Consider the following 21,719-nt stretch of genomic DNA (forward strand, 5'->3'; position numbering starts at 1 on the left):
TTTTTTAGGACTGTATTCAGATATTTCAGTCTTTATTAATACTGGCACAAAACCAGCTTTGTGAATAACCTTCTTTCTTCATACTCTCTTATATAGAACTGATGGACATCATGCTAAAGACTAAGCAGAACCAGTTCTGGTACATGCATTAGTGTACAATATATGTTTAGACCAGTTCCCCAGTGCAAATTTTTCCCCTTAGCCCAAATGCATACACATGCTTTATTTCCTTAGTCAGTAAGTAGTAGAGGTTTAATTTTCACTGCTTTACTTACCATGTATAAGATTGTTACCAGATGAAGCCAAACTGTCCCAGAGGCACACATTTCTGAGGGGGGAGAAAAAGTCATTATGGCTTGTTACTAAGTGATTCATAGGGTGACATGACTCAAAAAGCGTTTACATTTTATATCAAAGCCTAGAAGGCAGAACTGAATAAGGAGTCCTTGACTCTGCAGTCATCAGAGAGCACAAACAAAGAGTTAAAAGCTTTAATTCTTTCTATGCTCTTTCATGCTTCTTAATGGACCTATACTTCCTGTCTTTAAGATGTGTAATCCTAAATTGTACTAAGAAATTATAGTTGTTCTTTTCAGAGAAAAAGAATTATCTTGTTACTGCTGAACATTTTTTTCCCCAGCAACAGCATCATGTCAGACTAACTCCATTTGGAATACACCTTGAAAAAACTGGCTGTTGACCCCTCCTCACAAAAACTAAATTTGGGAAACCAGCAACTGAAGGAATATGTTCAAAAAACTGATCTGTAAGTTCATCTATAACAAAGCTTAGAACACTGAGCCTTAAGATGTCAGCTACGCCTTAATGCACAAGAGCTTGCAAGTTAATGAGATGAGTAGGTTAATTTGGTGAAATTCCTCAATGTTTCTTTAAACGCACCTGTTATCACTGGACTGTCCCGATGTAGCAACTAGACTCGAGGAGGTTATAAATGCAAAGTCACTTGTGGTTTTACTGTGGCACTGCCAACTCTATTAAAAACAAAACAGAAAGATGCAATCTTACCAGTTCAGTTCTGCATCAAAAGTTACTATCAGTCTGATGTCACTGTTAGCATAACACAAGCAGTCTTTTAGACAAAGTTTAAAAATTGATGGGCAGCACAGTTTGAAGCCTTAAGAGAACAGACCAAGGGAATAAAAAACGAGTAAAAAATCAAAAGATAATAAATAAGTAAACTGTAACAAATCCACAATACAGTGTATCGCCATAACCTGATTTTCAAAGTAAGCATGGTCTGGTCTTCATGTACTGTTAGCATCAGTGAAAAGAATCGAAGGGTATATTTTTACTAAGGTTTGGGTTGTTACTGTCAGCTCTGATTTTTAATTTAATCAAGAGTAGCGCTGAAGTAGTATTTGTAATTACATTGCAGCTTATGGTTATTGTAGAATTAGTTTTCCAAAGACTTATCATTGAAACGCTACAGTTGTTTTGCTAAAATGTGCTAATTAAAAGCAGCAAAATCAAAACATTGCAGTGAAACCTTACACTCTTGGCCTGTCTGAAGTCTCAAAGATGTAACTTTCCTCTACAAAAAGAAAAAATAAAAGAATTACAAAATTCTGTGTACTTACCAGATAGGGTTTAGGATTTGAGGTGGTTTGGTTTACTTGCCAAATACTTAGAAATCCTTCACCATCAGCAACACCGCACTGAAAGGAATAAACTGGATTTATTAGCACAATATACTGCTTACTGGAGTCTTACTTCCTGAGAGTAAACAGCTTACCAGGAAAAAACCTACCTAAGCCACCAAACCATATTAAATAATGATTGTCAGGTACAAAACAGTAGTTTAGAAGCCAAGTGAATTCAAGCGTGAATTGTTTAATGATTATTTAATTATTGATGCTCTCCTACACATCTAACTCTTTTCTGGAAATTGAGGCTTTTTAGGTGTGGAAGCTTATCTTTCAAATCCCAATAATGCTAAAGTTTACACAGGCATGCTTCCTCCATAACTCTACCTGAAAATGCTTAGTGAAGTAAGAAGCATGACAGCAAGTTATTAAACCATGATAACAGTTATGGAAGGACTCTACCATATCATGAATGGTAAAATGACTGAGTTATATTTATTAACCAAAATGTATAGCAAGTAATACTGTATATGCTATACAGTGTATTCTACACCTGCAAGTATTCTTAAAGTTTTTTTAGAAATATTTAGAAGTATTTTTTATATTCTCTTTTTAGTTAGGTTTCATGAGTCCTGCCTGAGTAACCCCAATGTGAACGACTGGGAACGACTAGTACATCTCAATTTCTTGTTTAAAATAGATTCCCATGTGATGTTAAGATTGCAATGACTCAAAATATAATCAAACCACTAATCTTTTTAAAAAAGGTTTAAATGAGATTTCATGCTACCTGAAAATAAGTATGCTGGGAGATACTTTATGTTTCCAGCTATTTCTAAACATTGACCTTCACTGCTTTATAGCTATCTTGCAGTCAAGCCCAAAGTCCTTTAATACACTTTTTATGGCTTTCAACTGTAATGAGGTTAAATAGTTAAGACAGTAAAAGTGCAGACAAGGCCTGCTAAAATAACAGAATGGGCAACATGAAAAACTGAAGAGGTGGATATTCCTCCCAGTTTCTTTCTTTGGCCACTCTGCTTTCTGCATCTCATATACCTTGGGAGTCATTTCTGGCCAAAGCATATGGTGCGTTCTCCTTCTGCTCTCCCCTGTACTGGAGTATATTTATATTCTTCAAACTAACACACTGTATTATGTGTATCTCCTAGGTAATGTATTGTCAAAACTTGGTCTTGGCCAGAATGGAAAGTGTGAAGCACTCTTGAAGACCCATGCCTAGATTGATACAAGTTTGCGTCTATAAAATATGTAAGCTCAGTATCATTATATTTTTTTAATGTTTAATTGAAAAAGTTCACCACATAGGAATATAGATGTCAGAACAAATAGAACAGAAAGTCTGAAAATGCAGCAAATGGGATATGGGGTAGCAGTGTAAAGCTGGCAGAAAAGAAAGGAGAATAAGGGCCAGCATTTATTACAAAGCTTCCATACGCAGACAAAATGAATGGTATGACACTGTGATACCGCTTTAGGACATCTTAACAGTTTGGTGCATCACCAGTTAAAACTGCTTTTCAGGCTACAGCACAACCAAATGTTTCTTAAGAATAAAAATAAACAATCCCCCCCCGCCCCCCAAAAAAGGGGGCAAAAAAAGAGAAAAATTCTAAACATTGTACTTACTTTATTGCCCTGGGAATTGAAATACATTCTTGTAACCCTGGCATTCCCAGCCTGCTGGAAGCATACCAATTGCTGTGGCCTTGTCCACTCAAACATTCTAACACTACCATCTTGTGCTCCTGTAAGATCTAAGATTAAGATAGATGTTCATTCATTAATACCCCAGTATTTTATGCAAAATTATCTAATCTTTACTAGTAACTATGATTCACTTACAATACTGATGGACTGGATGTGAAGCCATTCTCTTGACATTATTCAGATTTCTTTTAATAAGCTTCATATAAGACAAATAAAAATTAACATTATTTTGAGAAAAAGACACAAACACACTCTTAAATTATGTTTAAACTACTACATGGTGAGTCTCCTCCAGTTAAAAAAAGCCTGTTAAGCTAAATTTATTTGCATCTAATTATGTTTAGTGGCAGTATAGTAATTAAAGCCTGTTCGTGACATAACATTTTTAGACATGAGAGTTCAAATAGTATTAACATTATCTTCTATTATACGAAGAACTTTAGCACATGCTGATGTGTATGCTTTTGATATTGGTCCCAGTGCAAGAACTTAAAGTTTGGGCTTGTGTGGGTTTCAGGTGGCCTTTGTTGTTTGTTTGTCTCCAGAAACTAAAGGTCTTACCTCAAAGTTTCCATAAGAAAAACCTGACTGCCCCATTATTTTCTATGTCACAATAATTCTATGCCACAATAAACAAGAAAATGCTTAGTTTGGCCTTCTTTTGGGCCAGGTCTTAGTCACTGTAAGCCCTTTATGTCAACGCTGAATTAACAGTATGATGACTTGTGCACACTAGGGGTCTCTACTAAATAATACACTAAAAAAAGTAAGTCTTGAGCTGCATGCAACAGAAGTACTTACCACACCAGCTCCTGTGCTAGTTTGACCACTGCCTAACCATGGCATAGATGAAGAAGGCTGTATCTGAGTCCCTCCAAAAGATGATGCAGAAGACTGAGCTAGTGTTGTGGTAGAGCCACGAAAGTCAATATCATCAGAACTGTAAAAGAACAGCAGTGCTATGGTTTAAACAAGTGTTTCTTTTCTACCAGTACTGTTTGGTTATCTCATTGTCAAGTGCTCAGTGGAAGTGGGTAGACAAGTGATTATGATTACTGCACTTACATTGTACAAATGCTTTCCACATGTTCCAAAACTATCTGTGTTTTAACTTCAATAGATTGTCCTAACTGTGGTAGACAGATGTTACAAATATAAGCTCTTTTGAGAACAATATTGTTGGAATATTTCTGACCTGTATGTCTTTATGTAGACCTGTTCTGTTAAATGGAGCATGGTAAAGATGAGTGCTTGGTGCAGCTGATATATTTACACTTCTCAGCACGGTAAAGGAGGAGGCAGTAATTCAAGCCATTGCATTATACAACTAGCATTAGCCACTACAACTAGCCTCAACACTGCAATAATGCAACTGCAGTGTTTCTAAGGTAGCACTTCCTTTATTAGCTCATGCACCATAAGACTTTACTTCACTGTGCAGACATGCCAAAAATACTCAAACCCTTCAAAACCTTAGTTTCTCGATTTGTAAAGCAAAGACAGTAATTATTCTTTTGCCTTTCCTCACTCCTTTATACAGCAATCTGAAACCTAGTGAAGAAGAGTAATCTACTTTTTTTTTCTTATGACTCACTTGTGCTCACACAGGTATTATATATGCATCCTTGCAGTAAACCAGTACTCTTAATACAAGCACAAAGAAACAATCCTACCTTTTAGACTCTCTGTCATATTCCTCCCCAATCCATATAAATGACTGAGCAGCCAGTAGAGCTGAAATATCAAGTTCTTGAACATCATGCGTAGATGCCAAAACAATTTCACTGCTGTTTGCCTAGCAGCACAAAGAGAAAGTTTATAGTAACTACAATTAAGGTATTTTATTACACTTATTGTAGCATTTGAGGGCTTACCTTATTAACTGCAAATGCCATTATCATATCTGACTCTTTGTGAATGATTTTTGCTTTTCCTCCAGGGTAGCCAAGATCTGCTTCAACCTACAAAACATGTGTAAGACATTGCAATTAGCATGAAAATCCATTTTGTAGTGGTACATTCAGACTGCAAAAATCTAAAAATTCATGCAAGAAAAGTTCAGTGGCCTCAGCATTGTTTAGGAAGCTAGACTTCAGACTTCTCATACTCTTTAGTGTTCTAGAAGCCGAAAGTTTTATTTGAGTGTAAGAAATACAAAGCTATTTACAGGGTGTTCACTCATCCCAATTATCAGGACATCCAAAGATAATTCACGGATTAAAAGCCTGTCACACAGACTACAAAGAACATAGAGCTTCTGTTAGTCACATTAGAGAAAGAAAAGCCAGTTCCACAGAACTTTTAAGAGTGTGCTAGAGGTTTGGGAGAAGGGATACTACCTTGTTTTTGTGATCTTCTGCTACGCAGTTTTGTTTGACCTGCTCCACACGATCTTCTACAGACTACATAACATCACACAGTCACAAACACAAAACACATGCACAAACAAATATAAAAAAAGAATGAAACATTCCAAACTAGATTTTAAAGGCCACTCTGTCAGTAAATGATGACAAATGTATTTTTAACTTTTTATAAAAGCACAGAAACTAAGACAGGAATCTAAACAAGCTCTGTTTAAATGTAATGTCTCCTAGATGAACATAAAATGTATGATGTAGTAAATAAATGGAGGAGTAATACACACACAAACTCCATACTTACAGGAATTCTTAAAGATACTAAGTAGTATACTTATTCCCATGGTAGTTATGTGTTGGTTTAAATTTTCAGTTAGAACTCATTACAGTTGTAACTGGTACAATTTGTAAAGACCTGTATTATATATTACTATATAATATTATTTTTATATGTATATATTACTCATGCATATATACATATACACAAAGCAATAGCTCATTTAATTTTTTTCAATATGACACACAAATATATATGACTACTCAAATTTATTTACTGAATACTTAATGTTCTGTTTCTTTATGAGGACAGTATTCAAAACCATGTAAGGTGAGATATGTCTTGTCTAAATTATCTGGTTTAGTTGATATTTCAATAACAACATGACAGTCATGTTGATTAAAAAAAAATCCATAGACTACTAAACGAAAGGAAATTGAAATACCAACAAAAATGGAAAGAAAAATTAAAAGAAATACTGAGGAGACTGAGGAACAGTTATAATTGAAGGGGATTTTGTTCGGTTGGTTTTTTTGTTGTGTTTTTTTTCCTAAGAAAAAAGTTACATCCTTTGTTTACCTCACTTTGTTTTCTTTTCTTGGTGAATATGTATCTTATGAAAGTCTCCTGAAGAATTTCTTGCTTCACAAGAAAATGCCAGAGCCTTTTTGCTGGAAGTGCTGAGTAGTCCTTTGATCTGGACAGAACAAAAGAAGGAGTGGGGAAAGGGAGGGCGGTGGGAAGATAAAGCTTCAATGTAAGTATAGCTGGACAGAAAACAAACAAAAAAAAATCTAAAAAAACCTCTCAATGCCTTTACATGAAATTCTGAAGAAAAAAAAAAAATCAACCAAAGTTTAAGATCTAATTTGCTTTCAGCAAATATTGAGATACTTTTTTCTTGCAGTTTTTTAAAATCCACACTATGTTACTAACTTCCAAGTACTACACTTTAATCGGCTGACTTGCATTTATGTTTGTATTTGCACTCTGCTAAAACTGCTTTTATGCTGGAGTTATGCTGGCCCTATAAAATTTCCTTATGTATCTCTTTCAGTATTCAAAAGAATTCACAAATATTTAGCTCATGAACCAATAAAATTCACTGCCTCATGTCTGAGGATGAACACTTCTAAAGAAGTTAGTGTGTGTCTGTAAAAATTATTAAAATCCTATAGCAGTATCAACCATAAGAATCCAAAGTCATTTATACTGAGCAAACCTAAAATTGCATTTTAGTATACTGATAAAAGCAAGCTATGTTTGAGTTGAAAACACAGCTCACTATCTGCCTCTAGGGATACCTGCAAGCATGACATTGACCTAAACACAGGACTGGCATTACAAGCACTATACTATAACTTGCTTTCTCTCTTCCTCCTGACATCTTGCATGTACTATATAACTATCTTCTTCTGCTGCTAAGGTAAGCTGGGAAACAGCTGCTACTGGAGGAATAGTAAAAGAGGCTGAATAGGGTCTTCCCATAGCAGCCATTGCCCTTGTCCTCCAAGTTCTGCTCTTCCTATTTTCTTTTCTTGCTGCAGTTGTGAAAGGTGCAGCAGAGTAAGTATAGGCTGCTGCAGGAGACAGCTCTATACGAAGGGTCAAGGAAACATGGGGAAGTGGTTTCTGTAAAGCATTGGCTAGAACCTTTATTTGGCTGTTTAGATGAAAATACTCGTTAGTATTCATATGATCAAAGAATGTGGTTTTGCTGAAAAAAATCCTTACTTGAATGGTGTGTTTTCTGGTTCAATCATTGCTTTATTGCGGAGAATAGCTGGTCCTGCACCTACGACAACATCACTAGGATAAGTATTGATGTAGTTTGGTGGTGGGCCTTCAAACTGGTCCATTCTCTCTTGAAGAATCTGTTCCCAGTGTTCCAAATTTTTTATTACAGCAATGCCCAATGGTGATGTTACAGGCAGATCTAAACAGAAATATTAATAAAGTAAGGCTTAGAGAAAAAAAAAATCAATTAAGTTACAGTATATATAAAAATCCCCAGAATAATACAACCATAACAAAAAAGAAAATGTACTTGCAGTTGTAAAAAATTATGTATTATTTAAATTTAAAAATGAAAATAAAAAGCAAAGTCTGACAGAAAGCCACTTACACAGAAAACTAAGATATAAAGCAGAATTTAGCATACCAGCAATTTCCAGACCAGCAATGGGAAAGAAGTTCTTAATATTGTGCAGAACTAATTTTACCATTGTCAGATGCAGAAGAGCCCAGCTGTATAAAAAAAAAAAAATAGATTTAGTTTTATTAAAACATTAACACTGTTACCTGCAGAACATTTTTCTCCTTCTACCAGATACCCAGATTAGAAGAACAATAAAGCTGTTCACTGAGGTTTACCAGACACAGAGAAATACAACTGTGCAACTGTTAGAAATGCCTCCGAGGGCACCTCACTGTAACAAGCAGTGTCCCCTTCTCTCTTTTACAAATCCCAAATTATTGTACTCTTCCCCCAGATAAAAGCATGTGCACGTGCAAGCCTCTCTATGACTGAGAATTAAGTACAAGCTTCCTGAAATGCCTCCTGAAATTCTCCATGAAATCATGATGAATACAAGACATTACCTGAGTTTGGTATTCATGGTAGAAGCTTTCACACAGAAAGAGTATCACAGATATTAAAGATGCAAATCCTATACATTATAGCTGTAATGACTAATAAGAGACTTGAAGAACACATAAAAGAAACATAATTTTTCTCCATTTTTATAATGATCAAGTGATACATTTTATTTCATTTTATCTTGTAATATTTAATCTTTTAAGTGTTCTATTCAGTCTGCCCCTCATTCAAAAGCTAAAAAGCATGTCTGAATTGGGTCTTTGTGTCTTAAAAATTAAGATTTTTTTTGATCTTTGACTTCCTAATCCTGTTTTTTTAGGCAAGTAAATTCAGAGCTGTTACTGTGATGAGGAATTGTCACTTGTGTAATCCCACTGCCACAGAGAGGTCTACCCACAGTACTTGAATTATTTGACTTAAACTGGGTGGTGCAGAGGACCTGTATTTTCTTCAATTTGGAAGCAAAGGTAAGCACCTGACGTAACTATTCTGAAACAGTGGTAATTTCTGCTAACCTGTAAGAATTGGCATCTCTGTGTTCCTGGATCTGTGTATCAGAAAGGAAAGCATCCTCCTCTTCTTCCTCATCACTGTGAAAGCTTTCATCGGAGTCATATATAACACCACTGTCTGATAGAGGAAGAAATGGCTGCAACACAAAATAAAAGTCTGCTATAAAAGCTATTTCCTGATCTCTCAGTATTCAATTCTTACTTCAGTTATCACTGTCATAGATACTACTTAGCTGATAAGTAAGTTTCCCTAAAACAAAAGTGGCAAGGGGAAAAGTGTTAATATCTCTTATTGGCCAGAGACACATTTTGAAAGTTGAGTATAGACTTGCAGGCTCTTTTATTACAAGGATAATATTCTGTGGCAGACTATGAAAAGCACTCAAAATTTTCATGTTATTTTTATACTTTAAAACTGAATAAGAAGAAATAAGCTTTTATAAACTTAATTTTTCCATTTTTAATTACCTTTGCCATAAAGTAGTCCCACATGCTGAGTTCTGGAGGGATAAACTTTTCTTTGTAAAAGGGTCTTTCTGCAGGTACAGGTGGTGGTACAGTGCTATCTTTTACTGGTCTTCCAGGCACCAGCATTCTCATATTAAACCGACGGCGATGTTTATCCATTTCTTCTGATGGAAGAGGTGGTGCTAAAGTCAGGTAATTCGAAAAGCTGATGTTACTACTGCATCTTTAGAAATGGCTGTATCTTCTAATCAAAGCAACTAAAACCACTGTTATAGGTACTGATTTCTACCATTTCAGAAGTCAAAGCCAGCCTAAATAAAGTAAGTGTAATTATAGAAAAAGTTCGTTTATGATGAATTCAATAACTGTGGCATTTATACATTAGATATATCATGAGAAATAAAATTTTATTATCTGGATTGAGTTCTCAGGGGATGCAGCTTCTAAATAAAAAAACTTTTAGCTGAAAAAGTTTTAATAAAAAAATTAAAGAATTTAAGAACTTTTGTTGAGAAATAAATGTAATGTATAAAATTTCACTAAACTGTAAACTGCACAAGTAGCAGTAGTTATTCAAAAGATAAGCCAAGGAATTCATGGCAAAGAAAATTTGAATAGACAGGCTTTTTGACAACTGAAGTCTATTAAAAGTGATATGAGTGGAATTTGGTTTTCAGTTTGGTTTTGACAACTGAAGTCTATTAAAAGTGATACGATTTAAAATGTCTGAAGAGTTACCAAAATATTAATGTGGAATTTGGTTTTCAAAGTGTTACTGACCAGGCAACATTGAAAATCACACTTACTTTATTAAAAAGGAGCTAAATATTTAAAAATTATTTTTCTTTTTAAAAAGCCACTACTAACATTCATCTACACTGCAAGTTATTACAAACCTTCATTACTGTCCTCTGAAACATCAGAAGCTGTAGCAGCTTGTAGGTTAAAGGAAAACAGAATACATCTCACATGAACACATGGCTTTATATGATATTCATATTAACATTAACATCTTTTGAGAATAACTACTCTAAGTAAGTTTAAGTTATTGCATGGATGCCAAATATCTATTGTACATACTTATAATGGTGCATTGCCTTATTATTGTTTGGTTTTATATTTCAGATATGGAACATTATTTTTTGCCTAAGTTTCAAGCCTATCACTATTTTGAAAGTCTGTGTGACACTGTTTTCTGTATTGTTGCAGTGTGAAGTCTACGACAAATGGTTGCATTTGCTTTTGTCTCCATAGCCTGAATTCAATCTTCATTATTGCTTTTTGCTGTGCAACATTTTAAGACATGCTCATCTATCTTTGCAAGATTTCCTGGGTTTAGTGGAGCTTACATATGCATGAATTGTTTTCCAACAGATGAAGTTGATATTTCTTTTCTGTGGTCTTGTGCAAGGTGAAACCGTATCTTGCAATGGAAACTGGTTCCAGAAATATTGCTTTCAAGTTACTGCAGTTGTTAAACAGTAACACTCATCTCTAACATACACAAAACCATAGATATTAACACTGATTTATACTGTTTTTTCTCTAAAAAAAATGGTGCCTGAAAGGCCTGAAAAGTGTTGTAAGTAAGCATCTCATAGTTATATTAGCAATATAATAACAATACAGTTTTTATGGCAAATTCAGAATGTGCTGGGTGCCATTACAAAGGACAACTGCAAGACTAATTTTTTTCTGCTTTTTAATTTACGTAACAGTTTTCTTGCCAGTAAATACTTAAATTCTGCTTGCTTTTTTTTGTCTTTAAAAGGAAAAAATCTGTCCTACTAGGTTACTAAAAGGAATGAAATGCAAATCATTAGCGTGACCTTCAGAGATCAAGGTACCTGGAATATTTTCTGACTGCCTTCGAGGTTTTACAAGAAGCTTCACTCCTCCACCAAAAACAGCAGCCCACATTCGATTGTTCAAAGGATGAGCTGCTAGTCGAAATAATTCGTTACATGAATTAGTTGCAAGGGCATGTATAAGGAGACTCAGGTAGACAGCTACAACAGCTTCACAAAGTAGGACGTTTAACTTTGGTTGATCTTCATCCTGAGCTGAACTTAACAGATTTATAAGTGAACTCACACCTGGAAAGAGAAAAGAGGAAAAGCTGTTAAATGAGTAAAAGTACAAATGGAAAAAAATGTTTCACCTCTGCATTTTATGATAAACATATGTTAATAACCACAAATACTTTTATTCAGGTGAATTGTACTATTGATACTTTCCTTAAATGTACTATTGATACTTTTCTTAAAATCATAAAGATCAAAATTAGAAAAAGCCTTCTTGGGTTTGGGACTTCTGTGTTGTTGTACCTCTCTGGAAATACGGGCAATCCAGCTTGCCTATGAAATTCCTACACTGTTTCCACAGTTGACCTCAAAAAACTAAATTTATGCTCATATATTGGGAGTAGTTGTTTTGATAGCTATACCATATAAAGCATAGATGTAAGACAGTACTGTGGAAACAGCTAACAGAATTAGCTTTGTTGGGGGTGAGGCAGACTGGTAGAAAACATTTTAGCATGACAAATTATCAGCTTTCTGAGTTTATCTTAAAGATCGTGGTCTCTCCTTCAAGCAAGATGTTTGCCATATAGAAAGTTTATTTTTGTTTGTTTTGGTAGGCGAAAAAGTTATTTTTCACCTACCAAAGTAATAAAAGCCATTATTACTTTGAAAACTAAATCCGAAACATACATCACTGACCATCCATCATATTATAGGGGAGTGAAATTATTTTGAAATGTGGAGCTGATCCAGTGGTGCCAAAAGTAACCTTATTTTTGTCTCACCAGGCCACTGAGCAGGAGATGAGCTTGGAGTTGCATGCTCTTCAATGCTTTCTGTCCTTAGTCTGCGTCGATCGCTCAAAAGCAGTCCTTGATAAACCATCCCTGTAAACTGATTCGTATCTGCTTGAAGGCTAAATACAAATTAATTTTTTTCTGATGAGAAAGGATTTTAGAATGTTTTTGTACTAAAGTATAGTATATATACATTCTTGTCATTTTAATCAGAAAATACAACATTTAAAATTCTATGGGATCAAGAGAAGAGTTTTAGAATTTCACAGTATACAAAATACATTGTTTATTAAAACTTGAAATGTTTTCAGGTGGCATTATCAATTTTAATACGTTTTGTGCATGGCTCCAGGTATGAAAAAGGCTTTTTCAAAAACTTCAGTGATATGTTTGTTCTGATATTTATAGCATTCTGTTCCAGTTTGGAATCCCTGGCAGTGTTCAAGGCCAGCTTGGACGAGGCCTTGGGTGATATGATTTAGCGTAAGGTGTCCCTGCCCATGGCAGGGGGGTTGGAACTAGATGATCTTAAGGTCCTTTCCAACCCTAACTATTCTATGATTCTATGAAACCTGACTTCAGTTAGGTTTCAAGTGTTTTCCCTGCACCCCTAAACAGCAGTGAATGTGCCACGGAAAGCCAGCATTCAGTTATTTTTCAGAAGCCTTCCAAGTGAGAGTGACACCATATTTTCCTACTATTTATCGGAAAAAATCCAAATGATTGGTGTTATTTGATCTGCGTAAAACTGATCTGGCATGTCAAAGCTAGCAATGTGTTAACTGTGTAAGTATCTACACCCATACACAGATATTTAATCGCTTTCTTCAATGCGTCCATGAAGGATTTCTGTTTTAGATACACAAAGTATACTCCTAATATAGGACTGTAAGAAAACTTCCATTTTTACCTGTAGCTGTGGCTGTCACATAATGCTTGATAAATGGATGCAGAAAGTGAAGCTGCTAAAGAATGAAGCGTGTACACCTAAAATAAAACGAGCCAATAAGTTATATATCAAAGGTGAGTAAACCTCAATTCTTTCTAAACAGCACTGGAAATGTGTGTATAGAAGAACATCCTAGTTTTAAACCAAGTGCAGGAAACAGAAGTTGAATGTTCCTTTAAGTTTACAATACAGTACTTTGAAAAAATCACAACTGCTTGTTCAAGCTAATCTGATTGCAGTCAAAACCTAATATGTCAAGTTAATTAACTTGATTCTAACACAGAACTGTTGCATTGAATGAGTATGTGGAAGGAGTTATTAAGTATGTCCTATTATGATAATGAATTTGATGGGATGGTTCCTGGATGCCATATTACATAACATTACAGTTCAGTGTAGTAGTAGTTGCTCAAAATACATAAAATACAAAAGTTTGTGTTTTATCTATTATCTCTTTTTTACCTGAGTTCTCTGCTTACAAATTTCCAGAAGTCTCCATGAATAATAAGAAAAATACTCTGTTATTGCCTCACAGTAGAACAGAAATATTCCTGTTCTTAAACAGAAGAAATTCAAGGATTTTTTTGAAAGTTCGGTGAAATCCACAGTGTGAAGAAAATGGTACTGTCAAACTGTTAAAAATGTAAACTTTTTTAAACTCACCATGTGTTCATTTCTATCTTTTCCTACCATCTTTCCATTTAATCAAAGTTAAACCTTAGACTAAAGCTATGAATTATTCTAATTGTTGTTTTGCAGTTAGGAGGTATCCCCTTTGCTTTCTGAATTCTCTATTAAAAAAAAAATGCATGTGAAGTAGGAGTTTCTAGAGTAAGAAAGATGCTTGCTGTAGTATAATGCAGGATGGAAAAAGAGTAAACAAATACAAGAGAAAATGAGACTTAAATGAGCTTTGGTTACAGTTTTAGGAACTTTACTGCCTTGAAGTGGGACAGCTCACTTAGTTTCCTAATTTTTCCCTACTTTCATCTCACCAATAGGTATTAAAATTGATGAATAGGAATACTGACCTAAATGTACAAAATAATGATTCAGCTTTTTACTAATTTACTGTGTCAGTCTCAGGCTCTTTGACATCCTAACCCCCAAATATACTGACTCTGAACAGAGTTCAGTGTTTTAGTGAACATTCACATTTAGAATAGTTTCCTGAGAATGGCCAGAACTTGGAAGAACTAACTGGATTCAAAAAAGGTGTCAGAAAGCAAGTGGTTAACTAGCATTTTCAGTTCACCAGACTTGAGAGAGAAAGTCAGTACTGTGAAAGGGTAAGTTGAAAATTTAACTCAAACACCGCATTTTCTTCTTCATGTGCTCATTGCCCATTTTATAAAAGAAATCATTTAGCGTTTCCTGAAAGCTTTTCGTTACCTTGACATCTTCAATATGAGGGTGTGGTGGTGATTTCATCTGCACAATAGTGTGAAGAATATCATGGATGTGGTTGTTTAAATATAGCACAGGATTAGCTATCACCGTTTTTGTGGATGCTATGCTCGCAGAAAGCAACGGTAGTGTTGTGGGTAGTGGAAGAGGAGACTGAAGCTGTTTTACAGTAGTTTCCTGTTTAAAACAAAAGATTGTATTTAATGATACTGCTGAGGGAAAAAAAAACTTAAAAAAAAAAAGGAAGATAATTTTACATCTTAAATGTTTTTCCGGGGTTATTTATCCTCTTCCATTGCTGTCTACCCAGTATAGACAAGATTTTACTGTGACTGATGTCAAAAGTATCTTATTTACTATAACAACATGGATCAGACCTGATGGTGATATTTGCTGGAATACCTTTTAATTTACTGCAGGAAGAGTATTTTTATGTAGTTCATTAGGAAGTATTAGGACTGTCTAATAAGAAACATTAACTAAAAATGCATGTGCAGTAGAATAAGTTGACATAATACTCACCGGTCTGAGTTTAATAACAAAACCAAATTTGCATTAATCTGAGCTTCTCAAGTGGAAACAACAGATTTTTTTTTTTTATTTTATCCTTCAAAGTACATGCTAAGCTTAGTACCACCAAAATAGTTGTCCACTGCTCCTATGAAATGTGAGAAATCTAGGACTCGAGCAGAGAATCTGATACTGCCTGGTATCACATTATCTACTGTAGCTTAGTTTAGCCATTAGCATTTGCTGGAAAATATCTCTTTTTCTGTGAATGTAGAGAATGCCACAGTAAAAGGGAGCACTACCCTGTCTTAATACGATCTGTTGAGTCTTGCAGCTAATACCTCTTTCCTTGTAGCTCCCTTGAATGACTTGCAGAGGTGCAGGGAATCAGGTTTTGTCAGATTTCAGTAACTGTGAATTTAATTTAGTGTGATCAAAATTAGAATTTCATTGGAACACCTATATAATGATGCAGCTGTAATATAAGCAACAGCATTAATATGCCATAATTATAAGTAGCCTGTTCTTCAGTGTCACATAACAGATTCTTAAGGACCAAAAAAATCAGGATAATGTGTAAAGCAATACACATAAATATGAAGTTCTTTCTCCAAGAACATTAAAATGATCATGAACATTAGACTTGCAGAATGTGAGAAACATCTATCTAGGCACAAACTTCAGCATTTGACAAAACTGACAGTCCAGAACTATTCATATTTGTGAACAGAAATTAGCTGAATGTTTTACCTGCTGTGACTCTTGCAGCAAGAACTTCAGCTCCATTCTTACTGATGCTAAACCACCACCTTGTGCCCCATGAAGACTACAATAACTTAGAAAAACTCTTAGAAGAGCTTGGTTCTTCTGCAGCCACCACTTTCGTCTTTCAGCATGTTCTCGTTTTGCTTGTAACCTGCGTCTTTCTATCTGGTGCCGTTCATATGAACCAATGTCTGGCTTATCCATATCATCGTGATCAAGCAGATCCCCATTTACTTTGGTATACATTTTACAATAGTCTTTGCCCTCTGTATCATGGTTGCATATTTCATGCATAGCAGCAATCTCTTTTTCAAGCCAGTTGTACAGCTGAAATCTGAGCTTTCCTCCATCTACTTCATAACCTGTAGCCAAAGTCCTCAGTTCAGTCATAAGGATCTTCAAACAGGCTCTGAACTTCAGTTGTTCAGCAATAACATCAACCTCAGTATCTCCTGCATCACAAATCTGCCCATGTGGTGTTTGTGGGATGTTGGTGTCTGAGGTTCTCTCATCATCTTCTCCACTCTTCAAATCAGATTTTGAGCTTTTCATTATTATACCAACATCCTTGTCCTCTTCATCTGACTCATTTTTGTCTTCACCCCAGTCAAGAGTAAGGGGCTCATCATCAAATTTTACTGCTGGCTGACTCCAGTCAAATTGTGCTGAAGATTCAACAGTATTTTCCAGTGCAAAGGAAGTTGAAATTGGCTTTGACCAGTCTATATCACCACTTCCAGCACCCTCCCTTAGGGCTTTGGAATCTGAAACACCAGCCACTGTTGGAGTACTAGGTGACTCTTTCTGTGCATCTACAGTAGACTTTTTTCTTACTTTTGGAATTTTGGAAAGGACTTCAAGGGCTAGTACAGGGCAGCCCACTTTAAAATGTGCATTTGCAGTAGTGAAGAATAATTTTCTTTCTATAAGATTAATTTTATCAACAAAGCTTTTCTCAGTTTTTAGACCTAAGGTGGCCAAAGTCCCTTCTGGTGAACTGAAGTATCTTCGGATGAGCAAAGGATGTGTCCGAAGATAATTGTAAAAACTGAACACCACAGGATTACATGACTTGACGATAACTAAGGAATTAAAGAGATATGACAGCTATTGAAAATGGCTTTAAAATGGTATTATTCTGTTTTGCACTATTTCCTGCATTACAGAGACTTGTCAAAATACAAAAAAACAAGACACTTTTTGGTCTGGTTGCCAAAACAAAATGAAGAATTACTTATTCCCCACGAAAAGATTAAAGGTATGAGCTGGATGAGTAGAAAGATACTAAATCCCCTCATTTGCTTCACTGTTGTATTTTACTCAGTTAAGCCTAAAAATAAGCTAGGGTGATCAGTCAGGTAGTTTTTTCCCCAAGGGAGGGAATATGCCACACAAACCCATATAGCTACCTGTCCCTTAACATTAATCTTGAAAGAGACAGGATAGGAAATCCTGCTAGAACACTGCGAATTCCTAGAAGCAAGAACGAGAATTTAAGTCCATTAAACAAGTCCTTGAAAGAAATGCAGAAAAGATGGTTGGTGTGTGTTTGTTTTCTTTTTTTTTTTTTTTAAGTAAAAATTGAGTGGGCCAGTACATAAGGCAATTAATGCATAATGGCATCTTAGGAAAGTAACTGCATAGGAAGTATTCCTCCTTCTCTACTCTGTTTTAATAAGTTTGTCCTATCAGACTAAGGTTTTTCCCTTACCTGGGTTTTCATCATCATCTCTAGGGGTTTGCTCCAATAATGTGTCCAGTGCTCTAGTGTAATCTTTCATTATCCAGTATGCAATGCTTCTCAGAAATGGATCAGAATGCAATTTAGTACAGCTGAACCCAGTTCCATCCTTTTGGCAGCCCAAAATTTTTTCATAAAGAATGGAAGTGTATGTGATGGAGGTTTCAAACTCTGATTCATACAAACGAGCGATAACCATAGCCAACTGGATGTCTTCCATTTTCTCAAGGCAAACCTACGATGAGAAGTGGGGAAAAGGTTGCTTTATAAGGTAAAGGTAGTTCTTTAAAATAACAATTAAGTGGATAGCAATAAATGTTTACAGAACAGACTGATTTTCTTTTTTTTTTTTTTTTCCCTTCATCATACCTGTTCTTTAAGTACATACATATCTCTGGGTTAAACCCATGGTGATAAGATATCTAAGTAATATATTTTCTTCCATGTTTGGAAAGAGGTGTGCTTTATTCTGTTTCAGGAATTATCATATGAATACCAGTACATCAGCATGTCAAAGATTAATATGGCAGAAGTAAAGATGTTTATTCTACCTAGTAGAACAAAGATAACTTCCAACTTCAATGTTAATACATCACTGGTAAGATATTCTTCACACTGTCTCATCTGCAGAATTGCATCTCTCAGAAAAATTCTTTACATTCTCAGGTAAAGACAAACATACTGCATATTAGCAGGGAGGAGAACTAAAGGTTCTCTAATTCCCATTCTCTTCTGAGGTACTGCTTCGGTAATGATCCTGCTTACAGCTCTCACCTCCCTTGTGGCAGGCAACATCACAGCTCCACTAAAAAGGAATCCTAGGGCTGCTTCAGAAGAGAACTCCGACTTCTTTTTTTCACTTAATGTTGTAACAATAGGTCATGCAGAATAGCTGGAGGCTGAGCTCCAACCTAACTGTTGTTACCAAATTTTGCCAGAAGGATCATGACTGTTATTCCCAAGAGTGCTTCAACTGAGAACTGATGTATCTGAAAAATTATTCTGGCCTTCAAATCAGCTTTCAATCTGCTTTTTACAGTACTGTGGAGGTAAATGGTATGTCTGCAGCACACAAGGAGGTCATGTGTGGGCACACCATACCATTTGTGCTGCCACAATTTATGGAAAACATTAGCAGAGAACAGCTTGTAAGGATGCATTTACATAGGTCAAATTAGAAACTGAAACTTAATTTCTCAAAAATGGATACCTCTATAGCATCTTTCAGTGAACCTGCTAGCAGGAAAAATGCAGCTGATTGTTCAAAGCGTTGTTTTCCCAACAAAGCAAAAGCATTTTTTAAAGCAGCTTTGCGCCATCTATCTTCACTGAAGTTGTGGCTGAAAAAGGCAGTCATCTTCTCATCATTCTGGGACCTGCATAAGTAAATGTGACACATACAACTACTTATTATATCATCTTAGCATACAATCACTTGAATAATTAATCACTTATAAACTCTAATCTGGATGAGTTCCACTTTGCATTCCTGGTTCAATTAAGATTTAATCAAAGTTGCAGTTAACAGAACTTACCTAAACAGACCCCACACCACTGCCTTTTTCTTCATAGCAAGGTAAAAAAGTGCAGCATCTAAGGCATCATTGTTCCTCTGAAATGAAGCTTTTGCAACCTGCAGTAAGCAACACTTACTGTTATTACTGCAAATATAGAGGCTGCTTTTAGCTAGAATGTTTTGTGTCAGGAAGGATGGTATAGGTGACTGTATTATTTCTACAAAGCAAAAGTAACTTCTGTCAGAATGTTTTATTCATATGTCACAATTCTCTAAACGTTCTTAAGACTCAGAAAAACGGCACTATTGCAAATATAACCCCTCTTAACCACAGTGGGACATTACAACTATGCAAATAAGTCTTTTCTTAGAAAAGTGTTACAGTAACTCATACTATCACATGAAATTCCTCTTGCATTCCATTATTTACATATATCTAAGTTCATACTAGTATTCCCTTAATGAACGCTGTTTTCTGTATAGGACTCGGAGATACAATTTGGAATACTAGGATAATTAAGTTTTACTCCTGGATTCCAGTATCCTGTAATTTTTCAAAATGAATTTTTACAGCATAACTAGTAAGTACTTCTGTTCCACAGACGTTTCCGAGATTGCATTATTTGTTTGCTGTAATTCAAAGCAAAATCTAGTAATTATTCAAATCCCTCAAGCTTCAGGCTACAAAACAATTCTTATTAAAGCAAGGATTTAAATCTCATTGGTACCTATAGGAAAATTTAGCTATCTCAAAAATATGTTGCATTTTATCCATTATTACACCTCCCATAAGAAAACTGCATGTAAATGAGACTTTGGTTTTACATAATATAGGTACATGTTTACATAAAACAGTAATTTTATGACTCTCCAGAAAAGTAAGCGCTGCACTTAGTTGCAATTCAGATCTTTTATGTTCTACAGTACTCCATTATAAAAAATACAAAAATGGCAAAAAGACCCCGTATATATTTTTACTAATATTTATACGTATTTCTTAAATAAACCCCACTACTGAATTCAAAGCATAATTCCCTGTTTAATACTGACCCTATCTGAAAACAAGATTCTTATTAGAGTAGCTAATATGATCTTAAACATACTGTAGAATATTGGGGAGTGGGGGAGAGGGAAATTAGGTGCTTCAGAAATGGTTTTACCCTAGATAAACTGAATTATATCTTACTATTGAATAATGAAATTTGTAAGCCAAGCATGCCAACATCAGTTGGCATAGAAAAAACTATTACACTATCTCCTAGCTGAGCTGGAGTACAAAGGAATCTGCTATATGCAAATCATGTGCATATCTGTTAAGGCATACCTAACAGCATGTCAACTGTAACATGTAAGTAGCGAAAAGTACCTTCTCAATGCACCTTCGGAGTGTGTTGATATTCCTGACCCACCAACCAATACCCATAGCTCTTAATTCAGACCACTGTGGGTCTCCCTTCTGGATCGCGGGAATCATACTGATCAACTCCTCCTCAGCCTCAGAATGAAAAGCCCATGCAAAATGGCAAGTAGAAAGGCCTAAACAGTAACATAATAGAATTGAGAGGATTAAGCCTTGTTAATAAGCAAATGAAGTATGTCAAAGATCAAAGTGGGATCTCCAACCCAAGAGTTAGGTAGATTCATGTGAGACTGCCTCAACAGGAAGTAGAGCTGCCGAAGGAACAGCTCAAAAATCTTTTTACTTGCTAGGGATGTTCTCTCAGTGCTTCTTATGTCATTTCCCAGTACACCATTCATATATGTATAAGTTATATGGTGAAAGAGTGAAGGAAAAATATTCTGCTATTGCAGAGGCAGACCTATTCTGTGCCAGAAACCTTTCTGTCTTTTGCTTAGGTGGTAACTGCTTTTATTTCCTGGATTTCACAACAGCATGTACTCAGACTGAGCTTGGAAAAAACCTGCTGTGATAAAAACAATAGAAAAATCTTTAAGGTAAGACAAAGCCATCCTGTGTAAAGCAGTATCTTCATTCTCCAGCAGAAACAATATGTACAATTTGTCTCTTATCTGGTTGGAGAACTTATTCATGCCTGAAACTGAATGGGACAGAATCTTTGTTCTGTTCTACCTTTTTTTTGCTATTCACAGTACATGCAAGGAAGCCTGTACTAAATCTTTGCAAAATAAGGGCCTTAATGAAATAGAGAGCATCTAAAATGAATATACAGATAATATAAATAATAATAATAGAAATAAGAAAAAAAGACCCAGACCCTATCAACTCAAGTAGATCAAATGAAAGCAAAACTTCACTCTAAGAAATACCTTGGTGAAGCAGCTGAACTCGATACAGAGGTGGGAGTGATGTCAGGAGGCAGGTGTGCAAGCGCATAGCCAACAGGTATCTTAAGCCACATTCATCTAAGGTATCTCTTCCTGTGAAACATAAATGCTAATTTTTGAACATGCGGATGACTACAAGAGCACATATATAC

General features: G+C 35.4%; 1 protein-coding gene across 4 annotated transcripts in view; it reads right to left on the minus strand.

Annotated features, from left to right (window-relative positions):
• Positions 1-21,719, minus strand: part of DMXL2 (Dmx like 2) — a 53,769-nt gene that overhangs the window by 3,625 nt on the left and 28,425 nt on the right. For 3 of the 4 annotated variants that reach the window (XM_062628567.1, XM_062628559.1, XM_062628588.1), the window contains 24 exons: positions 21,550-21,660; positions 20,627-20,796; positions 19,280-19,377; positions 18,955-19,120; positions 17,715-17,979; positions 15,989-17,085; positions 14,714-14,905; positions 13,283-13,359; positions 12,361-12,491; positions 11,399-11,647; positions 9,552-9,733; positions 9,087-9,220; positions 8,134-8,219; positions 7,707-7,908; positions 6,552-6,669; positions 5,675-5,737; positions 5,210-5,296; positions 5,009-5,130; positions 4,137-4,275; positions 3,471-3,531; positions 3,255-3,382; positions 1,599-1,676; positions 901-992; positions 276-328 (listed from right to left, as the gene is read on the minus strand). In XM_062628567.1, coding sequence (XP_062484551.1) covers positions 276-328; positions 901-992; positions 1,599-1,676; positions 3,255-3,382; positions 3,471-3,531; positions 4,137-4,275; positions 5,009-5,130; positions 5,210-5,296; positions 5,675-5,737; positions 6,552-6,669; positions 7,707-7,908; positions 8,134-8,219; positions 9,087-9,220; positions 9,552-9,733; positions 11,399-11,647; positions 12,361-12,491; positions 13,283-13,359; positions 14,714-14,905; positions 15,989-17,085; positions 17,715-17,979; positions 18,955-19,120; positions 19,280-19,377; positions 20,627-20,796; positions 21,550-21,660 — 4,101 coding nt within the window. The remainder of the gene's footprint in view (positions 1-275; positions 329-900; positions 993-1,598; positions 1,677-3,254; positions 3,383-3,470; positions 3,532-4,136; positions 4,276-5,008; positions 5,131-5,209; positions 5,297-5,674; positions 5,738-6,551; positions 6,670-7,706; positions 7,909-8,133; positions 8,220-9,086; positions 9,221-9,551; positions 9,734-11,398; positions 11,648-12,360; positions 12,492-13,282; positions 13,360-14,713; positions 14,906-15,988; positions 17,086-17,714; positions 17,980-18,954; positions 19,121-19,279; positions 19,378-20,626; positions 20,797-21,549; positions 21,661-21,719) is intronic. The other variant, XM_062628578.1, reaches the window with a different exon arrangement.

Source organism: Pezoporus occidentalis, unplaced genomic scaffold (genome assembly GCF_034315485.1).
Source record: "Pezoporus occidentalis ecotype Australia unplaced genomic scaffold, CSIRO_AGI_Poc_V1 ctg11, whole genome shotgun sequence".
Taxonomy (NCBI): Eukaryota; Metazoa; Chordata; class Aves; order Psittaciformes; family Psittacidae; genus Pezoporus; species Pezoporus occidentalis.